A 19,339-nucleotide genomic window follows, 5' to 3' on the forward strand; every position below is an offset into this window, starting at 1 on the left:
TGCGTCTCAGTAAGGAAACACAAGGCCGGCTGCGCCGTCTCAAGGTGGTTGTGGACGGCGTTTAAATTGGAGTGAATTCCCCTGATATTGCAAAAGTCCACGTTGAGTGTGGAGCGGGGTGCCGTGGTGATACTGCCAACACCAACAACAGCCATTTAAACACTACGTTCAATTATGTTTATAGTAACAGTTAGGGAAACACATTAAACCAGATTTTAGTCATTTTTGATCTGATAGAATTTGTGGATGAATTAAACAGGTCAAAATCAGGAAAGCCTTTAAGATTATTTATGTAGTGAGATGCTCTTGAGAAGAATCAGTTTTGTTTGTAATTTGACGCACAATGGGGTATATGTAAATATTTAGGATGTCTTGCAGAGATTCTTTTATTTATTTGCGGTGTGTGCGGATTGATACATCAACTATACACAATAACTCTTGTGGTGTCATCGCTTTGCATAATAAAATGATGTCGCTGTGATTATATTATAGCTGATATTAATTTAAATAATAAAGTTTGGCAATGAGTTTCTTGCCACTCCTCATACTCAATACCATTTCGGGAAGGGTAAACCCCTTAAATCTTAAAATGTCATAACATTGATATTGTATTTTTTTTTACCTAAATGAATAAATTGTTTGCACAGGATGCCGGGTAGATTATGGGTTACCACAACGGCGCCTGTTTCTACCGTGAAGCAGTAATGTGAAAGTATTATTGTGTTTCGGTCTGAAGGGCGCCGTAGCTAGTGAAATTACTGGGCAAATGAGACTTAACATCTTATGTCTCCAAGGTGAGAAGCGCAGTTGTAGTGTCGCTCAGAATTCTTGGATTTAACAAAAACCCTGAGCGTCGCTGTATTGTAATGGGCAGGGTGTATCAATTACCATCAGCTGAACGACCTGCTTGACTTGGCCCTTATTAGAATTATCGCTTCGTCTCCTAACACATTTTTCACGGGGATTGTTTCGCAGAGCTCTTTGACCTGATCCGTCACGCCCCAATCCCACCTTCGAATTTCACCCAACTAACTTTATTTAGTGGTCTTCCTTCATTACTACCAACTTATAAAATGTATTGCACGCACTATCCAAGTTAGTACGACATGGGTCAAATAAAGCGCGTACCTACATCTACGTAAAAGGCTCGCAACTGCAAGAGACCAAGAGACCAATTCACATTCAGTTCAGTTGATCTACAATAGTGAGAGTTTGATCGGAATTTGTCATTCTACTTTTAAAGTCTTGGTGTTGCTAGCTACGGGTTTATTAAATCATATTACCTATTAACATGTTTCCGTAGCTCGTGTACTTTACACTTAAAAATTTCAACAAGTTTTAGTCCTTAGACTTAGTTTAAACCTTAGTTTAAACAAATTCGATTTCAATGTATGAATTTTAATATTTTAATTTACATGCGCACCGTACCTTATCAGCTACCGGTTGCAATGAATCAGTTCATAAAAAAAAACACCTCAGTAAAAGTTGTGTCTTTAGGAAGCACAGTTATGCGACTCGATAAGATAATTTATATAGTGAAAGATCAAGTGACTGCAAGAGTTTATTCTGCATTTGCTAATTATGCGGGTAGGTGGATATTATTATTCATAAATACTGGCGTGATGGATTCAAGTCGATGTTCTGACAAAAGATAAATTGTGTAGACTGTAGAAGAATACCTATTTAGATTACTTATTTACTTGATTACTTACTACGTATTATTATTATTATTATTTACGTAGTTCATATTTTATCTATTTATTTAATGGTCGTGAATGATTTGTGCTTCTTCAGTACTAGAACGTCTCATCTATATACAAATATATTGAAAATGAATGATGTAAGTATTCATATTTAAATCATATTCATATTTAAAAATCGAATATAATGAATCTCTGAAACAAATTGTTTTTTTTTGCATAAGACCGATTTCTGACAATTATCAAGATTAGCTTAAAAAATATTTTTCAATACATTAATTTGTTGAACATGATGTACTTTCAGGGTCTATAATTATGATTCGAATATTAAATAAAATCTTTTGCTTTTCTTTAAGAGAAACACGCTTATATCTTTCTTTTACGTGGCCGTCACTTATTTTTAACGAAATTTCATTACTTGTGCAGTTTTGTTTTTAAAATAATTCAACGATTCCACATGTTTTAGGTACTAATTGGTCGATTATAAATCTTAATTTTTAGAATTAATTATTTGTTATTTATCTATTGACCTATGTACGTATGTTTGTTGACATAAACACATTTAATTTATTTATTTAAGTAACGTAATAATGTAATTTACAATACTATGATTAAAATTGAATTAAAACTATCATTACGGGGAATTGTACCTAGAATTCCGCTTCCCAAAACACCAAACGGCACAAAGATGTATGATTCACTAAGACCAATATATTTGCGACGTTTGCTGTCTTCGGCAAACGAAGCAGCAGCCCCAGCACCAACTGACGTAACTTGGACATGAGAAGGAGCTAAAGTGTCGACACGGGTCGCGTCCCACACTTGTGCCCTTCCCCGTACCCAAGCAACCAGGGTCATTCAGAAAAAAATCAACTTTTATTAAACACATCTGTTTTGCATTTAAGTAAGTTATTCAAACGCTTTAGCCCAGTAATTTTACTAGCTATGGCGACTTTGAAACTAACAGATTAATGCTCCCACCTTAGATCATCTATACGTCTAGATAGACTGTGAAAGCTATAAAAACGTCTATAGAAATTGAGGTAGACAGTTAACCTCTATTTTGAGCAATGCACGCTAACGCAAACTGGCATACAAATCGCGAGTGCGTAGACGTAGTGCGTAGTATTTGTAAGACGTAGTACTGCACTAAAGTAATAAACCTGTTCTGTTGTTACTTGTTGTCTAGGTGCAAGAGGCTCTATCTAGACGTTTAAATTATGTAAGACTTCTAAATTACTGCTTCTCACCTGTTATGTGCTACTCACCTAGCTGGCATGAGGCATCCTGTGTCAAGAAGTCTGCTAGTCATAACAATTTGTTATGTTTTAAAGTGATCTCACGTCTGGGATTAATTAAACAAATTAAATTCGAAAAAAAAAATTATGAACGATGCGGGACTCGAACCCGCAACCTCTGTTGACTGTTGAGTGCGAGCGCTCTTCTACTGAACAAACCGTTCGAGTGACGTAAAGTACATAAAGATGTCACATACAAGATGTCTTGTTCAACTTGTCAGATTGTTGCTTCTACAGGATCTACTTTACAGTCGATAACCCCAAAATGTGCATGTTAGTAAATTGAGATGTCGCTTTTTCAAATCTAAAAATCCTAGCCTTTGATATAGTATTTATTAACTTACTCTGTAACCCTGTTCCAGATACAAGAACAGGTACAGATGGGGCCGGTGACTCCAGTGCCCTGGACATGGGCAGCCGGTCCTCATTACACACCAGTATGCAGCTATCAGAGGACGAACACTGGGAGATGAATTATCACGAAGCCGCTATTTACTTAGAGGTATAATGAATAAGAAAAACTATGTTATTAGATTTTTTTAAAGAAATAAACACTGACTGTTGCTTCTCAATATATTCTTGATAATGTTCTATATGTTCACAAGCACATTGAGGTAATTGCTAGAAACTGTGACATTCATAATGTTAACACGAGGAACAAACATAGACTTGTTATGCCTACTACTCGGTTAAGTCGAGTTAGCTTACTAACTAGAAGACTTATCTTTTATTGGGCGATGTATATACTTCTACAATATGATCCCAGAAAATGTACAAAACAAATGTGTTACGAAATTTAAAAGAATTGTTAAAAAACGTTTGTGTGGGAAAGGTTACTATAGCATAAACGATTTTCTTAATAACACCATATACTGGGAATGAAGCGAACACCCTCAGGCTCTTTAATTATAAGTGTTTATTGTACGATATCACATTGTAATCCATATTTTTATATAAAAAAAAAGCCCGCTGAGTTTCTTGCGCCCGTTCTTCTCAGGTCTGAGGCAGTCTATTTTTAATGGGTAGGTAGTTTATGATGTTCAATAAGTGATTTTGAATAAAAATATTTGAATTTGAATTTGAATCTGATATGCTACGTGTCGTATATACACGCGTGACATCAGTCGCCGAGTATTGCGTATCTAGGGCAGTGACGTCATCGTCAATATACAAGTGACTAAAACATCGGGGCAAATCGTAGATAGAAGATGAATAAAAGATGCGTCACTTAAATAACAATTATAATGTGACACAGAAACATAAATTAGATTGGTAAGCGAGATACACTACAATATCTGTTATCACTTCTAATTTCAATCTTATTTACCTATTGCGCGACCCTATTACAGGTTGAAAAATTCTGGCAACCCCCTCGTCAGTCAGACAAATTCTTAATAATTTAAATAAAAAAACATGAATATCCAGAGCTGGCAAGGGAAGCTCAAAGCTATTACCTTTTGCCTTTTCATACATAGGTACCTGTGTGAACTGTTATTCACTTCAATGGTTGAGATTAAAACGAAAAATAGAGTTTTAGATTAATAAGAAAACATTGTTGTTAATATCATTTTAAAATTAACACCACAATTTGAGAAATTTTTGAAAATTATACAAGCCCATCTTTTTTTTTATTTTATGGAATAGGATTATAATTCATATTTGCTCTTTTCTTTCTGCCGGTGACTCCCCAAGTAAAGCTTGGCGACCCACCTACGAGTCGCGACCCACAAATCTAAAAACACTGCTTTAGCGAATGCGATTGGACTCAGTTCTTTTTTTTTATGGAATAGGAGGACAAACGAGCGTACGGGTCACCTGGTATTAAGTGATCACCGCCGCACACATTCTCTTGCAACAGAGGTCTCATAAGAGCATTGCCGGCCTTTAAAGTTCATCGGCTCCCAACAAACAATGGCCGCCGTGGTGCAATACTACTTAATTTAAATTCTAATTGAATGTATTCTGATTATTAATACATAATTGAGTGATTAGTTGTGAATTCAGTTATTATTAAAATTTGGGACGTTGTTGTCTATACGTTGTACAAATCGTCCACAATGAAAACATAACACACGTCACAGACTATTGCTGTCTCATTTACATACGCTGACAGCGAATCTAGTGTTCATCTTCTATCTACGGGGCAAATAGTTTATAATAATAAGACTAATAATAATTATATTATAGACTAATAATTAACCAATTAAAAAAATTACAATGATTACGTTCAATAATTTTAATTGGGTAATTGGTTTATATTGGGTAAAACATGGGTAAAACAAAGTGAAATACTCCGCATTACGTTCACATAATATGACGAATTAGTTGAGTTCTTTAATTCATTTCAAATTCAATAGTGAAAGTTTTAATTGAAATACTTAAATGTTTAGTTGGATGACGCATAAAAAATGAACGAATGGTATGTTGAAGCTAATATTTTTTCTAGGAAGGATTAAATAATGAGAAATTTGACTCCCATCCATCAAGTCCTGAGGAATTGCCAGCGTATCTGATGGTCCACAACCCCTGGTACCATGGACTGGATCTACTCGCGTCCCTGGTGCTCATCCTATTAGCCTTCACTGAAGATCCTGCTGTACCGGCTTTTGAGGTAACTTAACTAATATATTTTTTACTTGGATGAGGGCTTATGTTCACTTATGGATGGTTCTCGTTACAAGGAGTATTAAAACTGCATAAAAAATTAATATCCACTGTCTACTACAAACCAACAGATCAAACCGAAAAAAGACCAAAAAAGCCCGCTGAATTTCTTGCGCCCGTTTATACCCATTTTATACCCATCCAAAGAAAAGTGCTCAACGCCGCTAAAGAAGTTTAAACTTAAAAAAAAACCGACTTCAAAAACTGAAAGTATCAAATAACTTAAAATTTAATTTAATACACCTCTTATGCAAACCTTTACCTTTAATATTATTAAAATACTACTTTTTTATTTTTTATTTTTTACTTTTTGGTGTCAGTTTTTAATTATTAAAATATATAAAAACAACTTGAATGAAAACTCTTAAAAAAGCCATACACAAAAAACAATTATATCATCCAGGCAGACAAAAATTTTCATAAAAATTAAACTACTGGGCCAAACTATGTAATTTTTTTATGGGAAGAATTACGTAAATCGGATTATAAATCTCAGAGTAATCGGTGTACATACATAAAAAAACGATAAAATTTCTCCTCCTTTTTGAAGTCGGTTAAAAATGCAAATGAATTTAAGGATCCTGTAGTTGTCCTGTTGCGTTTTTTTCCTAATGTATCTTTATAAATTAAATGTTTTTTTTTGTTTATTGAAGTTATACTTCTTTAGGCGCGTTATGAAAAAATAATGAGAGAGAAATTTTTAGATGCGCGCGCATCACTGTAACACAAAAGTAACAGGTTGAAGTTGGTTCTTAAAATTTTCTGACGTTTGCATCATTCGTTATTTTTTTTTTTTGGTTTCTTAGTCCATTTTTAGGACAGGCAAAGGGTTCAAGCCCATACAGCCGCATTTATCATTGGCTGGATGGCTTTGACATTAATAATTAATTGTCATAGCCATTTTCGCAAGTTTTTACAAAATTTTTCTTTCTAAAAACGTAGAATAGCACGAGGAATAAATCATTTTAAAGATTTTTGCTTCGTTAGGCCAAAGAAGTATAACTTCTTGAGTGCACACACACTTTTTATTTTATCTATAAAAATTATGACGATTTTTCTCATAAATATCTATGACATTTTGGGATGTAATTAGTTAATCTAAGATTTGGCCATGTTGCTTCCTTTCAGCGCTCTATATATTTCCTAAACAAGTTTCGTCTTGCAATTAACTTTTGCTCTTTTGACGTGTAAAACTTCCTTGCGGCAGTAATTCATAAGAGCTCTGTATCGATTTGATTACGGTAGTATTCTTATCTGACTTATCCTATTGACCTGTGCTAGAGTCGGTCGTAATAATAATCACATTATTGAAGATATACGCATTGAATCATTTAACCTCTGCACGTGAGAACTGTATGTAACCTTTTCGTATTTACATTAAACAAACCAACAAAAATCATTGATCCCTTTATGTTACAAAAAATTGCACTTATGAATGTCAAACATACGTCAGCCTAACAAAACTCTAAGAAAAAAGCGATTCATTCGATTGTAATTTAAAAATGGAATAATTTCATCAAATTAATGTATTGTCATCGGTCCTCGATAAATTTACAAAGTTTGAACGAAATCTGGCTGCTTAAAGTAAGTCTAAAACGCGCCCAAATGAGTTGGTTACAAACAAGCATAAATACAGGTGAAGCTAATAAAAAGCGTATAAAAAGCGGTTCACTCGATTGTATGAGATGTACAGTCGAGTGAATTGTGAATTGATAGATTGACAGATGACGGCTATAATCTTGTAAAAAACAGAGATAGATGAAATCCACTACGTTTCAAGCAACTGTTCGCTTTCAAACTTAGCCGGATTATACTTCGTCGCCAATCACCATACTGTAAATAATACATAACTAAATTTCAATTTTTACTTCGGCAGTCCCGCCTCTTTAATAAGACTTGAATAAAGACTTAAATAAATTTAGTTTATTTCAAAGATTACATATACATTTTTTAGTGGTTGAGACTTCCCAGTAAGTTGTCTTAGGACACTTGTATTGGGAATATCTCGCAACTTCCTTAGCAGATAACTTTTTATTTAGTAAACAATATAAAAATAAACAGAAATTATTATAAACCAAATTTTACAATTTACAATTAATTGTGTGTGTGTGTGAGTGAGTGAGTAAGTGTGTAAGTGTGTGGATGTGGGACTGGACTGGATTGAATTGGACCTTTGATTGGGTCCATCTATGCAATGCGTGTGTTTATCATATCAGTCTGATCAGAAGATTTTCCACTTCATCATAAGCAAGACAAGTTAGCCAATTATTTAAAGCTTTTCTGCATAGATGTAATGTCATAGGATATATATTTAGGACACAATTTATTTTATTATATAAGAACACTGATTGACAGCTAAACTGTCGTTCAGCAAAAGTAGTGCGAACTGTAATGGTATCTGCTACTTTATCATTTCTTCTACTCATCAATTTGGCGTGATCTAGCGGAAGTGACTTGTGGACGGCTGAAATGATGTTAAGAACATAAAGTTTCAGAACATAAAAAATATATACCTACACACTGGGGCTGCTGCTTCAACTGCCGAAGACAGTTCAGTGAGTATGACTCACATCTTTGTGCCGCTTGGTGTCGGAAACACTTGGACCGTGTGGCCCAGTGGCGCGGAGATTGTTCAAAGTACTATCTTCGCGCCTTATAAGGCTACTGGAAACCCAAGCGCTGGCAGGGATTTCGGTCAACGGATCAGCCCAGCTATCCAGCGCGGAAATGCTACCAGTATTCTTGTTACTCTTCTACGTAATGATTGTGTTAATTTTATGTACCTAGTCATAGTTTTGTAAATATAGCTATAAGATTTGTTTTGTTTGAATAAATTAATCTAAACTAAAAAAGATATATTAATTAAATGTTGTATTATCTAAACAATGTCCCCGATGAAGTAACTGACCAGACACTACAAGCGGCGGCCGTTCACGAGCATGATGCATGGACTAGCCATTGATTCCCTCACACATATCTTAGGGAAAATAACGACGCGTCCCGAAATTAATTCTGAAGAATTATCACATTTTTAAATGGATTCTCGAAAAGTAATCCTAATTCTTGACATGTCTGCCTGAACTAAAATAAGTATAGATAATAAATATTTCCGCCGTGCCAAGAGAATCCCATGGGTCTGGTCAATACCACACACCTACCGTGCCGTAACTAATAATATTATAAATTATTTATTTGTTACTGATTTTTTTATTTAGTTTTTAAATTAACACAAAAATTATTTTACAATCTTAATCTCGGTCTTACATAAAGCCACAAAAGAATAAAAGATTACAACAGCGTGTGTGTGTGTGTGCGTGTGATAGAGAGAGAGAGAGAGCGCGCGCGAGTTAGAGTGTGTGAGTACTTACTGCGTTTTATGCGTTAAGTACCTATTTTTTAACTTCATTTTTTATAAGTTAAATATTTCAAACTCAACGTACCCATTGTTTATTATAAGTTCGCGACAGACGCAGTATTTTCGAATTTTGGGCATAATTTTTATTAGATTTGGGAATATGCAAAACGTGTGTGACGCGATCTTAAAGATTGATCATTAATATCAATATTATTATAATTTCTGGAATGTTCTGTCTGTACATAAATAACATTAACAAAGATATATTTTTTATTATTGTTCACATCTTTTCAGCTTCCTGTTTGGGCACACGGGACGATAGAACTCCTGGCTCTCACAATAATAGGTGTCGAGTTACACTTGAAGCTAAAATGGATCGGCTGGGGAACTATCTTTAAGCATAAACGTACTATGATAAAGGTAATTAATTCTGCTTTTAATTTGTTGAAGTTTTACTTCTTATGATTCTTTTAAAAAGATGAGAGTGTATTTTTTATGATGCATGCGTCCCGATTTTACAACACCGTGAAGTTAGTCCATAAAATTTCTAAATGTCTGCACTAGACTCTTGTATATTCAAATCAAATCAAATCAAAATCAGTTTATTCACGTAGGTCACGGAAATGACACTTATGAATGTCAAAAAAAATAAATATTTTTCTTATTGAATGTACCGCTTCTTCGTAAAGGGTTGAGCTAATGAGAAGAAGTAGCAAGAAACTCATTGCCACTCTTTTATATCAAGTCTATCTTTTATATCAATACAAAAGTTATTGAGTACAGTAGCTGCATCATCCACGTACACCATAAATAAATAAAGGTATTCTGTGAGTGTATACTGTGAATTTATATACCAGGTATTTATTTAGCAAGTGACACTGTCAATACATATCAATAAACTTAGTGAAATGATTGCTAACAGCCTAGCGAAACTCTCTAAGAAAAAAGCGATTCGATTGTATGAAACGTGCAGTCATTGATAGATTGACAGATGACGGATGTAATCCTGTATTAAACAGAGATAGCCGAAATCCACTACGTTTCAAGCAATTGTTCGCTATCAAACTTAGCCGGATTATAATTCGTCGCCAATCGCGATACTGTAATTACTACTATTTCAAACTTATGTCAAATCACTGCACTTTTCATACTAAAATTTCTAATTTTACTCTGGCTGTCTCGCCTCTCATTTCGAAGTATTTACATCCTCTTTGATCGCCAAGATACCAGAATACGACAGTTCTTTTCAAAGTAGTTTTAACTTTTTATGATACCGCCATTGTATGAATAATCAGTTCGTTATGTATTTCTGTTTTGCTATTCCAAAGAAGTGTAACGTCATACCTATATTTTTAATTGAAGTTGTTTTTCGCATTTAACCCTTTTGATGCCCTTTGCTAAGTGCGGTCTCTTTAGGCACCTAAAGCTAGACCTAGAGCGTCCACATCTATTGCCGTCTTTTGTTATATTATGTGGGGGTCCACATAATATAACGCATTATGAATTAAAGTTAGTCTAATTGTATCCATACTCTCAGCACGACCAACAGATGTCAGTATTCCCATCCCTTCATCATTATTTCCACAATGTTCAAATAACATTTTCCCAGAGGCGCGGAGAATGTAACAAGTACTATCTACGCGCCTCAATAAGGCTACTGGAAACCCAAGCGCTGGCAGATATTTCGGTCAACGGATCAGCCTAGCTATCCAACGTGTAAATGCTGCCAGTATTTTTGGTACACTTCCCCGTAATGATAGTTTTAATTAAATTAAATCATAGCATTGTAAATAAACTTATAAGATTTGTTTTGTTTGAATAAATAAATCATTTGTTTCTTTCTTCTTAAATGAAATTCATATAATTCCAGGGCGTTACACTGTTAATAATGGTTTTGGAAGCAGTGGTAGTGCTTTGCCGGCAGTCTTCTCACTTCAGAGTGACGCGGGCCCTCCGTCCAATCTTCCTAGTGGACACGCGACACTGTGGCGGAGTCCGGCGGTTTATCAGACAGATTCTGCAGTCATTACCGCCCATTATTGACATGTTAGGTAAGTAAAATAAAATAAATTGAACATATTTATGTTTATTTCACAGTGATATGCAAAACACAGTTTTTCTACGTTTGTTATGGTCAGTTTGGTACGAAACTTGAACGACATGAAAGGAAACGCATCAACTTTTACTCTCAGGCAGCAACACTCTCTAAGAAAAAAAGTGATTGTATGAAACGTGTAGTCATTGATAGATTGACAGATGACTTCCGGCTAGATTATGGGTACCACAACGGCGCCATTTTCTGCCGTTAAGCAGTAATGTGTATGCATTATTGTGTTTCGGTTTGAAGGGCACCGTAGCTTGTGAAATTACTGGGCTGATAAGACTTAACATCTTATGTCTCAAGGTGACGAGCGCAATTGTAGTGGCGCTCAGAATTGTTGTGGTTTTCAAGAATCCTAAGCGGCACTGCATTGTAATGGGCAAGGCGAATCAATTACCATCAGCTGAACATTCTGCTCATCTTATCCCTTTGTCATAAAAAATACTATGTTTGATGGTGTTTACTAGATTCTTATATGTTTTCAGGTTTACTAATGTTCTTCGTAGCGACGTACTCGTTGCTTGGGTATTATTTGTTCTCAGAACATATAGACAACGGCCATTTCCAAACTCTGAGCGACTCGTTCGTCAGTATGTTCGTTTTGCTGACGACAGCCAAGTAAGTTGCAAAATAATACTTATTACATCGTTTTTGAAGTCTGACCTTTTTGTGTTTTTTGTGTCAATTGGTGATCAGATAAGATAAATATTTAATAAACGAGAAACAAAAAGAATATGAGTGAACTGTACATTTGACGACAGCAAGTCTCGACGTGTGCAAACATTTGTAGATATATTATTTGTATAACCTACTTCCTAATATTATTCTGTTCGTAATCATGTTTCTGTGCTTTTACAGTGTTACTCATCTTCTATTGTGTTGACCTTTTATGGTGGTAGCCATTTTGTTTCAATATGCCTTGCAACTAACATTGTAAGTTTGAATTTATATTACTAAATTGTGCACTGCTTTCAGTTTCCCCGATGTAATGATGCCTTCGTACGCTAAATCGAAGTGGTACGCCGTCTTCTTCATCCTCTACATTATAACAGTTCTTTACGTGCTTATGAATCTGGTGAGTTCGATCTGTATTTTATAGCTTCTATAGAGTATATTATAGTATAGTTCCTTCTCGGCTCAGGTTGCTATATATATAGATCATGTTTGTACTTGACTTAAGTAAAGCTTTCGATATCTTAGATCTTGAAAATTTAAACGACAGATTATGGCAATCTGATATACAAGGACCTGGACCGATTATAGGTTTATTTATAAATTAGAAAGCGATTGCTGACAGTGATAATAATTTTATATGTACGTAAATATGAGGACAAGGGCATAGGTCAGGGTTCTATTATTATTGACCCAACATAATATTAGCTATACGTCGTCTTTGATCAGATGTTGGCTGTTGTGTACGAGACGTTCACACGGATCGAACGGGAGAAATGTCGCGCGTTGTTGCTACACCGGCGTGGCGCAGCCAGACGTGCGTTCCGACTGCTCGTGTCACGCCGCGCGCCGCACGCGGTCAAGCTGCGGCACTTCGCCGGTCTGGTGTCGCACTATGCGCCCCACTATGGTACGTACTATTCATATATTTATTTATAAAAAAAACGAAGAGCACTTATAAAACAAAATATATTTTAAACTAAATGATTACAATGATAGCCTAATAACTTCAGCAATAGGAAAAAAATACTTCTTCTTCTTCGCGTGCCTCTCTGACTAGCGAATGTTGGCAGTCAGCTTTGTAAATTCAACTTTTTGTTCTTCGCGAGGCGAAATTTTTCTGCCGCACTATGAAAAATCACAATGCTGTTTAAATAAATACCTAGACTGCCACGGACGAAAGTTGCCCGTGCATTAACCTGGGAAATTAGCTTATTTAAGTTCAACTTTTTCCAAGTCGTAGTTAAAAGTAAAAGTATGAGTAATAATAGTAAGAGATATTCATAAGTCAAAGCAATTTTTTGCCCTTGTTGTTCCAGGTGGCCTCGATGTATATTTAATGTTCAAGCAGCTGAACCAATCAGGCACGGGGGGTTTGTCGCGTACAGAGTTCGCAAACATTTACGAAGTATTCGCTCTGCGTTGGGTCGCTCAATCGAGTCGTGCGCCGTGGTATAGCGACACGCCGCTTGAGCCTCTCGGTCGCGCCGCCTCTGCCATCGTGCGTTGGCCGCACTTTGAATACCTAGTCTGTGAGTACCTTTATTGCTACTCGCTAGATGTAATGCGTATTTAAAAACAACATATATTGAACGACAATAGAAAAGGACCTAAAATTGAACCCTCCGGTATACCTAAAATTTATATATTATGCTTACTTGATATTATGCTGTAAGTGGCTGTACGTCAACATACATATTATTTCAAGTTTTTGTGCAACCATATTTTTAACAACTACACGTCTGACCATGTACGTACTTAGCGACTTAGCGGCTGAATAAAGAAGTTGACCCACTATTTGTACTTATTACCTACACATATGCTTCGGTGTTGATCTGTGCCATTGTTTCATCATTCATCATGATTTCAACCGGAAGACGTATACGTCTTAGTAATAGACTGCTGTAAAAGCCCTCCCCCAAAGATCGCCATGACGATCGGTCCTGCGCTGCCCTCACCCAATGTATTCAGGCGATCTTACCCAGATCGTTCGTCCATCTTGTTAGTCTTCCAACACTACGTCTTCCGTTACGTGGTCGTTATTCGAGTACGTTACTGCCCCAACGGCCATCTGTCCGTCGAGCTGTGTGCCCTGCCCAGTGTCACTTCAGTTTCGCAATAATTTGGCCTGTATCGGTAACTTTGGTTCACCAACGGATTTCCTCATTTCTGAGTCGTTCTCGCAGAGAAACTCTGAGTATAGCAAATCGGCGTTGTTTATTTGATGTATATTGCCTATGTACAGTCGCGCTGATAATCGGCAACGGAGTATCGATGATTCTTCGAGTGCTGGAAGCGGCTGGTGATCTTCAAGACAGTGCTAAACTCTTGTGCGCATCCTGGGATACATGGCTCTTCTTGTCTTGTGAGTTTGTATCTTTCTTTGTTATTTAATAAATTATCAAGTTATTTTCTATGTTTTTTGAATGAAATGAAAAGTAACGCTCCTTGTGGCAATATTATTCGTGTAAGAGTGTGTCAATATTATTATTATTTCAGTACGATATGGGCATAGTATTTTAATAATAACCTGAGTTTGTATAATTTCAGTATTCCTCCTGGAAGCTGGCATTCGGATAATGGCATCGGGTTTAGCAGTCTATCTGGAAAGCGGGTGGAATGTGTTCGACTTGAGTGTAACAGTGCTGGCTCTGATGGGAGCCTTCATGCTGACTCTGGCTCCTGGACTATTCACAGTCGTCATTTTCAGACCACTCAGGTATATTATGGTTATTATTCAGCACACAGCTTGTTAGAAAGTGGACGTGTAAAACCACGCGCTAAGTTTTATTCTAGTATAATTCGGGCAAGTAGCTGTTATAATAGAGTATATAGTCATATTGACATATTTCATCAAAAGTTAAATGTTTTCAGGTCGCTGTTTTGTGTAAATCTAAAGTAATTACTGATTTTTTTAATCTCATTCTTATATATATATTTTTCTGAATCCTTAACTCATTGTAACTAGTTCATTGTAGTGTTGTATAATAGGTGTGTATAATATTCCTTTTTTATTGTGGTTTTTATCTTCACTTAAAACTTTAAACTTCACTGGTGAAAGTGTGAGTTATAAGTTCTGTTAATATTTATTATTGTAATACTGTTTGTTTCCTATACATGAATAAATAAAAATATAAAAAATATAAGATATACATATGCATACACAAGTTGCTGAATGCAGGTAATTTCAAGGATCTGAGGAATCAACTATATCCTGGTAAAGCGGGAAAGAATTATCTACCTGGTGTTCCACATAATGATACCGAAGGAAATGTAATTTTGGCTCGATGCTGAAAATTCTAAGAAACAGCGAACCTAAGAGACTATATTTCGAAGACTTTAGCATAATTATAATATTATTATAGTATTTGTTGATATAAATTCAACTTCAAAAAGCGACTATTCAAATTTAATAAGGACTTTGAAACGACGTTTTCTTTGTCTGTTTTTTACTGTTTGTTCATTTTGGAATATGTTTACTTTACTTAAAAAACTATATTTCAATAAGTAGTTATTCTGTCCCAATATGGCATAGTTGCATTTTATATCATATACCTACAAGTAATCTCGTATTTCAAAGTCGATCAAGGTCAAGGGGTTCTTCTTAATCTTTCGCAATAAATATCTCATATTATTACGATGAAAGCATGAATTCAGTTTTGTTATAGAAAGAACACATAAAGTTGATTATAAAACCATGCACACTAATAAATAAAATAAATTATTTTCATTTATTCTAAAATAAAACGGGTATTCAACTTGGTGTCGTGTGTGTAAATAAAGAAAAACGCAATAAGAATTACTTTTTCACTTCTCATGCTCTGAAATTGCTTATTTGTGCACGATATAGGCTGCACAAAATCGATTTTTGTGCACAAGTGCATAAACGTATCTACTCATAAATGTTTCTACATTAAGGCAAAGAAAATGAGCCATACAGCCAAACTCAATAAAAAGTTCAGAGATAGAAGTTGTTATTTTATAATATTTACTTTAATTTATTTGCCTCATGTGTTTTTTAAGACAAAAGATATTAAAACTTAAATTAAAATACGGTAGGTTATGTAATTAATAATAAGATATGTATATATTACAAAATTAATTTAATTGCAGGCTGTATAGGTCTGGAGCCCAAGTCTAATACCAATGTCGTAAGATTAAAAAAAAGCGCCGGGAAACAGGTCTTGTTTTTTCGTGGGTTTATTAATTACTATTGTTTTATTTCCTCGCAATCGAAATGAAAAGCAGAGTTTATAACTCGTCCACAAAACCATTTTATCCTCGAGATTACTGTCAGCCCTCGCCCTCGGATGAAAATGGTTCGTTTTGTGCACTCGTTGTAAAATCTACTAATGCATGGTCTTGGCTTTTTTCAATTGTTTTCAGTTACATTTACTGAAATCGTCCTATATGCATTCTTTTGTTCTACACGTAAAATAATATGCATAGATACATTTTCGCACGCGAAACTTTTCGCGCGCCAACATCGCTCGGAAATCAACGGAATTGAAGCTCAGTTGGATCGACTTAGGCAGGCTTACTTAGTTGGTTAACTTAATGATAACTGAAAGCTAAGTTATAAATAACGAAACGCGTGGTCACCGAGCAGTCACTGGGATTGCACGAATCGCGGAGCACTTTGTCAAAATGTCGTCTTCAAAAGTCGGCTATTTTTGTTATATTTAACAAAAGACCGTTAAATATAGATTAACCTTATTTAATCAGACCTTAACAAAACCTTTCGTTGAATGATCAATGCCTTTCTATTTGAGCAAAAATGAAGCACATTTTTTAAATCATACAAGCCAAATAGCCTCCTTATTACCCGGTTCAAAGACACCATTATGTAATACCAATAGTTTTATCCATAGACAAAGCGATCATAGATAGAAGCGTACCTATATAATGTTTACAAGTTCATTTATTATTGGGTGTTAATATTGGATTGTTCGGAAGCTATACGATGGTTTATTTCCAGGTTAATGCGTCTATACAAGCTGAAGAAGCGCTACCGCGACGTGTTCGGCACGTTGGTGCTTCTGTCGCCGCTCATGTCTTCGGCGGGCTGCGTGATGCTGGTCATGTATTACTTCTTCGCCATCGTCGGCATGGAACTCTTCGCCTCTTACAACCTGAGGAATTGCTGCGTGTATGTCGCTTTAACATATAAAATATATAGATCTCGGAGATTTATTTGGATTTAAAATCGGGCGTCATGGTGTTGGTATCCTCCATGTTGTTTTAAGTCGATCAGTGCGCACAAACGGCGCGGGCGCTAGATTGAAGACGAATGCCACTTCTCAATGAGCGCTCTACTGATGGACAATAATAACTAACTTCAATCGTGGCACAGATATTGACACACATTAAATTTGCTACTTCTTCAAAACTATTGGTGATATTTTTATCGCTCTAACAAGAGAGAATAGCTATTTGATTTTTCTAAAAAGAGAACATTTTAAAAGTAAAAATAAACATATAACTTTGACATAAGGGCCTTTATACTATATTCATTACAAATGGCCGCCGGTATGCGGGCGACGGGAGACAGTGTGCCGTTGACTTTCTCATGAATTATAATTTAACACGAAATTAGTGTGCGCCCGTGAATCGAGATAATTAGCTCCGCCCAAACGCTGAAGGTCGTTGGCGTGATCCTGAGCGTTAATTCAGAGTCAGAAATTAATTATATCCTTTCATCCTAAAATAATTGGCCACAATAAATGATTGTTTTCAGAAACACAACAGTGGAGGACTTCTACCGGTTCTCGGAGAACAGTTCGAGCCCACTGGGGTACTACTACCTCAACAACTTCGAGAACATTCTAACGAGCGGCGTCACTTTGTTCGAGCTGACAGTTGTCAACAATTGGTTCATTCTGATGAACGCGTACGCGACTGTTGCGGGGCAGTTCAGTCGGATATACTTCATGGTAAGTAAAAATAAAATATATCTAGTTAATATGATTAAAAATGTGTGTGTACTGATGTACGCATGCAAGAAGTTAATCTTCTTCGGCGTAATAAAACAAAAAACCTGAAACAAGTTTACTACTCGTGCTATTTTACGCTCTAAAAAAGACAATATTGTTATAAAGAAGGTAATGAAAATATTATTATACCGAATAATTTAGTTTAATAACGTGTAATTCATTAAGTTATTTTTATACACTTAGAGAAAAAATATTTTTTTTTATTTTTAAACTTCTATATAAGTTGAAATTTATTTAATTCTCGTCCATTGGTTGTGGTTCAGTAGACATATGAGTTACAAGAGTTACTTTCTTAGCAAATACTTCCTAATAGTTACATTAATATTTGTGTTCAGGTATTCTATCTATTCACGATGGTCGTCCTCACAATAGTGGTGGCCAGTGTTTTGGAGGCCTTCCGCTTCAGGATACAGTACAAGAGGAGTACGACCAAACGTGACGGTAAGTTAACAATTTGAACTTTTGTAGTTTACGTATTGCGCCACTTCTTCTCTCTCAGAGCGCCATTTGATTCCAAAGTGGTAGTAGTGTCTAGTATTTTAGAAATGACATCAAAAATACTACTAAAGGAATCAATTTTGAGAACATAAATGCCTTTTATACCTTTATAATTATGCTTATAAATCTCTCGGGACCGGTCTTTTAGCCTTTTGAATGATGAATTATTTTAGGTCAGTGCTTAGCTTATATGTTTGGACTTTGGATGAATCTCTAGTCTGTTACTGTATAATTTCATTAAGTGTCTCTTCTTGAATAGCTTAAATTTAAAGTGGTGTCTTTGTTGGGTGGTTGTCAAGGTGCATTAATTATCCTAATAATTTTGGACTGGAGCCTCTGATGTATTTCTAGGTTCGAGTTGGAGAGTTAGATCCATAGTTGAGCTCCGTAAGTCCAGATTGGTTTCAGAATGCATTTGCAGTTTGTTCTCAGTGACAACTGTTATTATTTACCGACCAACCAGTAGATTTTCTTTGACTAAATCCCTAGTGCCATCCGTCTTGTGAAGATCTCTTTAATCCACGTATAACTGCGATCCAAATAAAGCCCCAAGTATCTGAATACCTCTGCTGAGCGTCTATTTCTGTAATCTTTTGAGCGATACAGGGGGTCATATATCGCGTTGCGTCGCAAGATCATCTGTATCATCGATCGTTTGCTTTTATCTGCTACTTGCTTGTGCCTGTTTAAAGCAATTAAGGCTGTTTAACGGAAGTTAGATCGCCACTTCGTCTATCACGGTAAGATTTGAAGTAAAAGTCAGTTAAAGGATCGGACCAAGCACGTTTCCTTGTGCAGTCCAGCTTGCAAAGTCTTGCGCATTTTCATTGCGTCAACTAATTTCTACCATAGTTACAACTTAGACTTGGGACTGTTTGTATCTGATACCCGACGGAATCGGCAGGTGCCAACTGCAGAAGCATTGATGCCGCGGTTGAGTCAATAAATTAAGTCGATCGATTAATGAAAATTTGGAAGTAAATCGAATGAATCCTAATTCCTCTGCTTATATTAGTTTAAACTACATTTATGCTAGATTTGTTATTTCTAAGTATATT

The 19,339-nt window shown here is 35.7% G+C and overlaps 1 protein-coding gene across 2 annotated transcripts in view; it reads left to right on the forward strand.

Annotated features, from left to right (window-relative positions):
* Window positions 1–19,339, forward strand: part of LOC126967761 (two pore channel protein 1-like) — a 43,509-nt gene that overhangs the window by 12,484 nt on the left and 11,686 nt on the right. Inside the window, exons 1-14 of one of the 2 annotated variants that reach the window (XM_050812438.1) lie at window positions 1,498–1,587; window positions 3,361–3,500; window positions 5,445–5,609; window positions 9,312–9,437; window positions 10,888–11,068; window positions 11,604–11,736; window positions 12,094–12,193; window positions 12,520–12,700; window positions 13,110–13,322; window positions 14,036–14,155; window positions 14,341–14,509; window positions 16,769–16,939; window positions 17,528–17,723; window positions 18,119–18,224. In XM_050812438.1, coding sequence (XP_050668395.1) covers window positions 1,509–1,587; window positions 3,361–3,500; window positions 5,445–5,609; window positions 9,312–9,437; window positions 10,888–11,068; window positions 11,604–11,736; window positions 12,094–12,193; window positions 12,520–12,700; window positions 13,110–13,322; window positions 14,036–14,155; window positions 14,341–14,509; window positions 16,769–16,939; window positions 17,528–17,723; window positions 18,119–18,224 — 2,080 coding nt within the window. In that variant the 5' untranslated portion in view covers window positions 1,498–1,508. Of the gene's footprint in view, window positions 1–1,497; window positions 1,588–3,360; window positions 3,501–5,444; window positions 5,610–9,311; window positions 9,438–10,887; window positions 11,069–11,603; window positions 11,737–12,093; window positions 12,194–12,519; window positions 12,701–13,109; window positions 13,323–14,035; window positions 14,156–14,340; window positions 14,510–16,768; window positions 16,940–17,527; window positions 17,724–18,118; window positions 18,225–19,339 lie in introns of those variants that run through there. The other variant, XM_050812437.1, reaches the window with a different exon arrangement.

This window comes from Leptidea sinapis, chromosome 13, assembly GCF_905404315.1.
Source record: "Leptidea sinapis chromosome 13, ilLepSina1.1, whole genome shotgun sequence".
NCBI lineage: Eukaryota > Metazoa > Arthropoda > Insecta > Lepidoptera > Pieridae > Leptidea > Leptidea sinapis.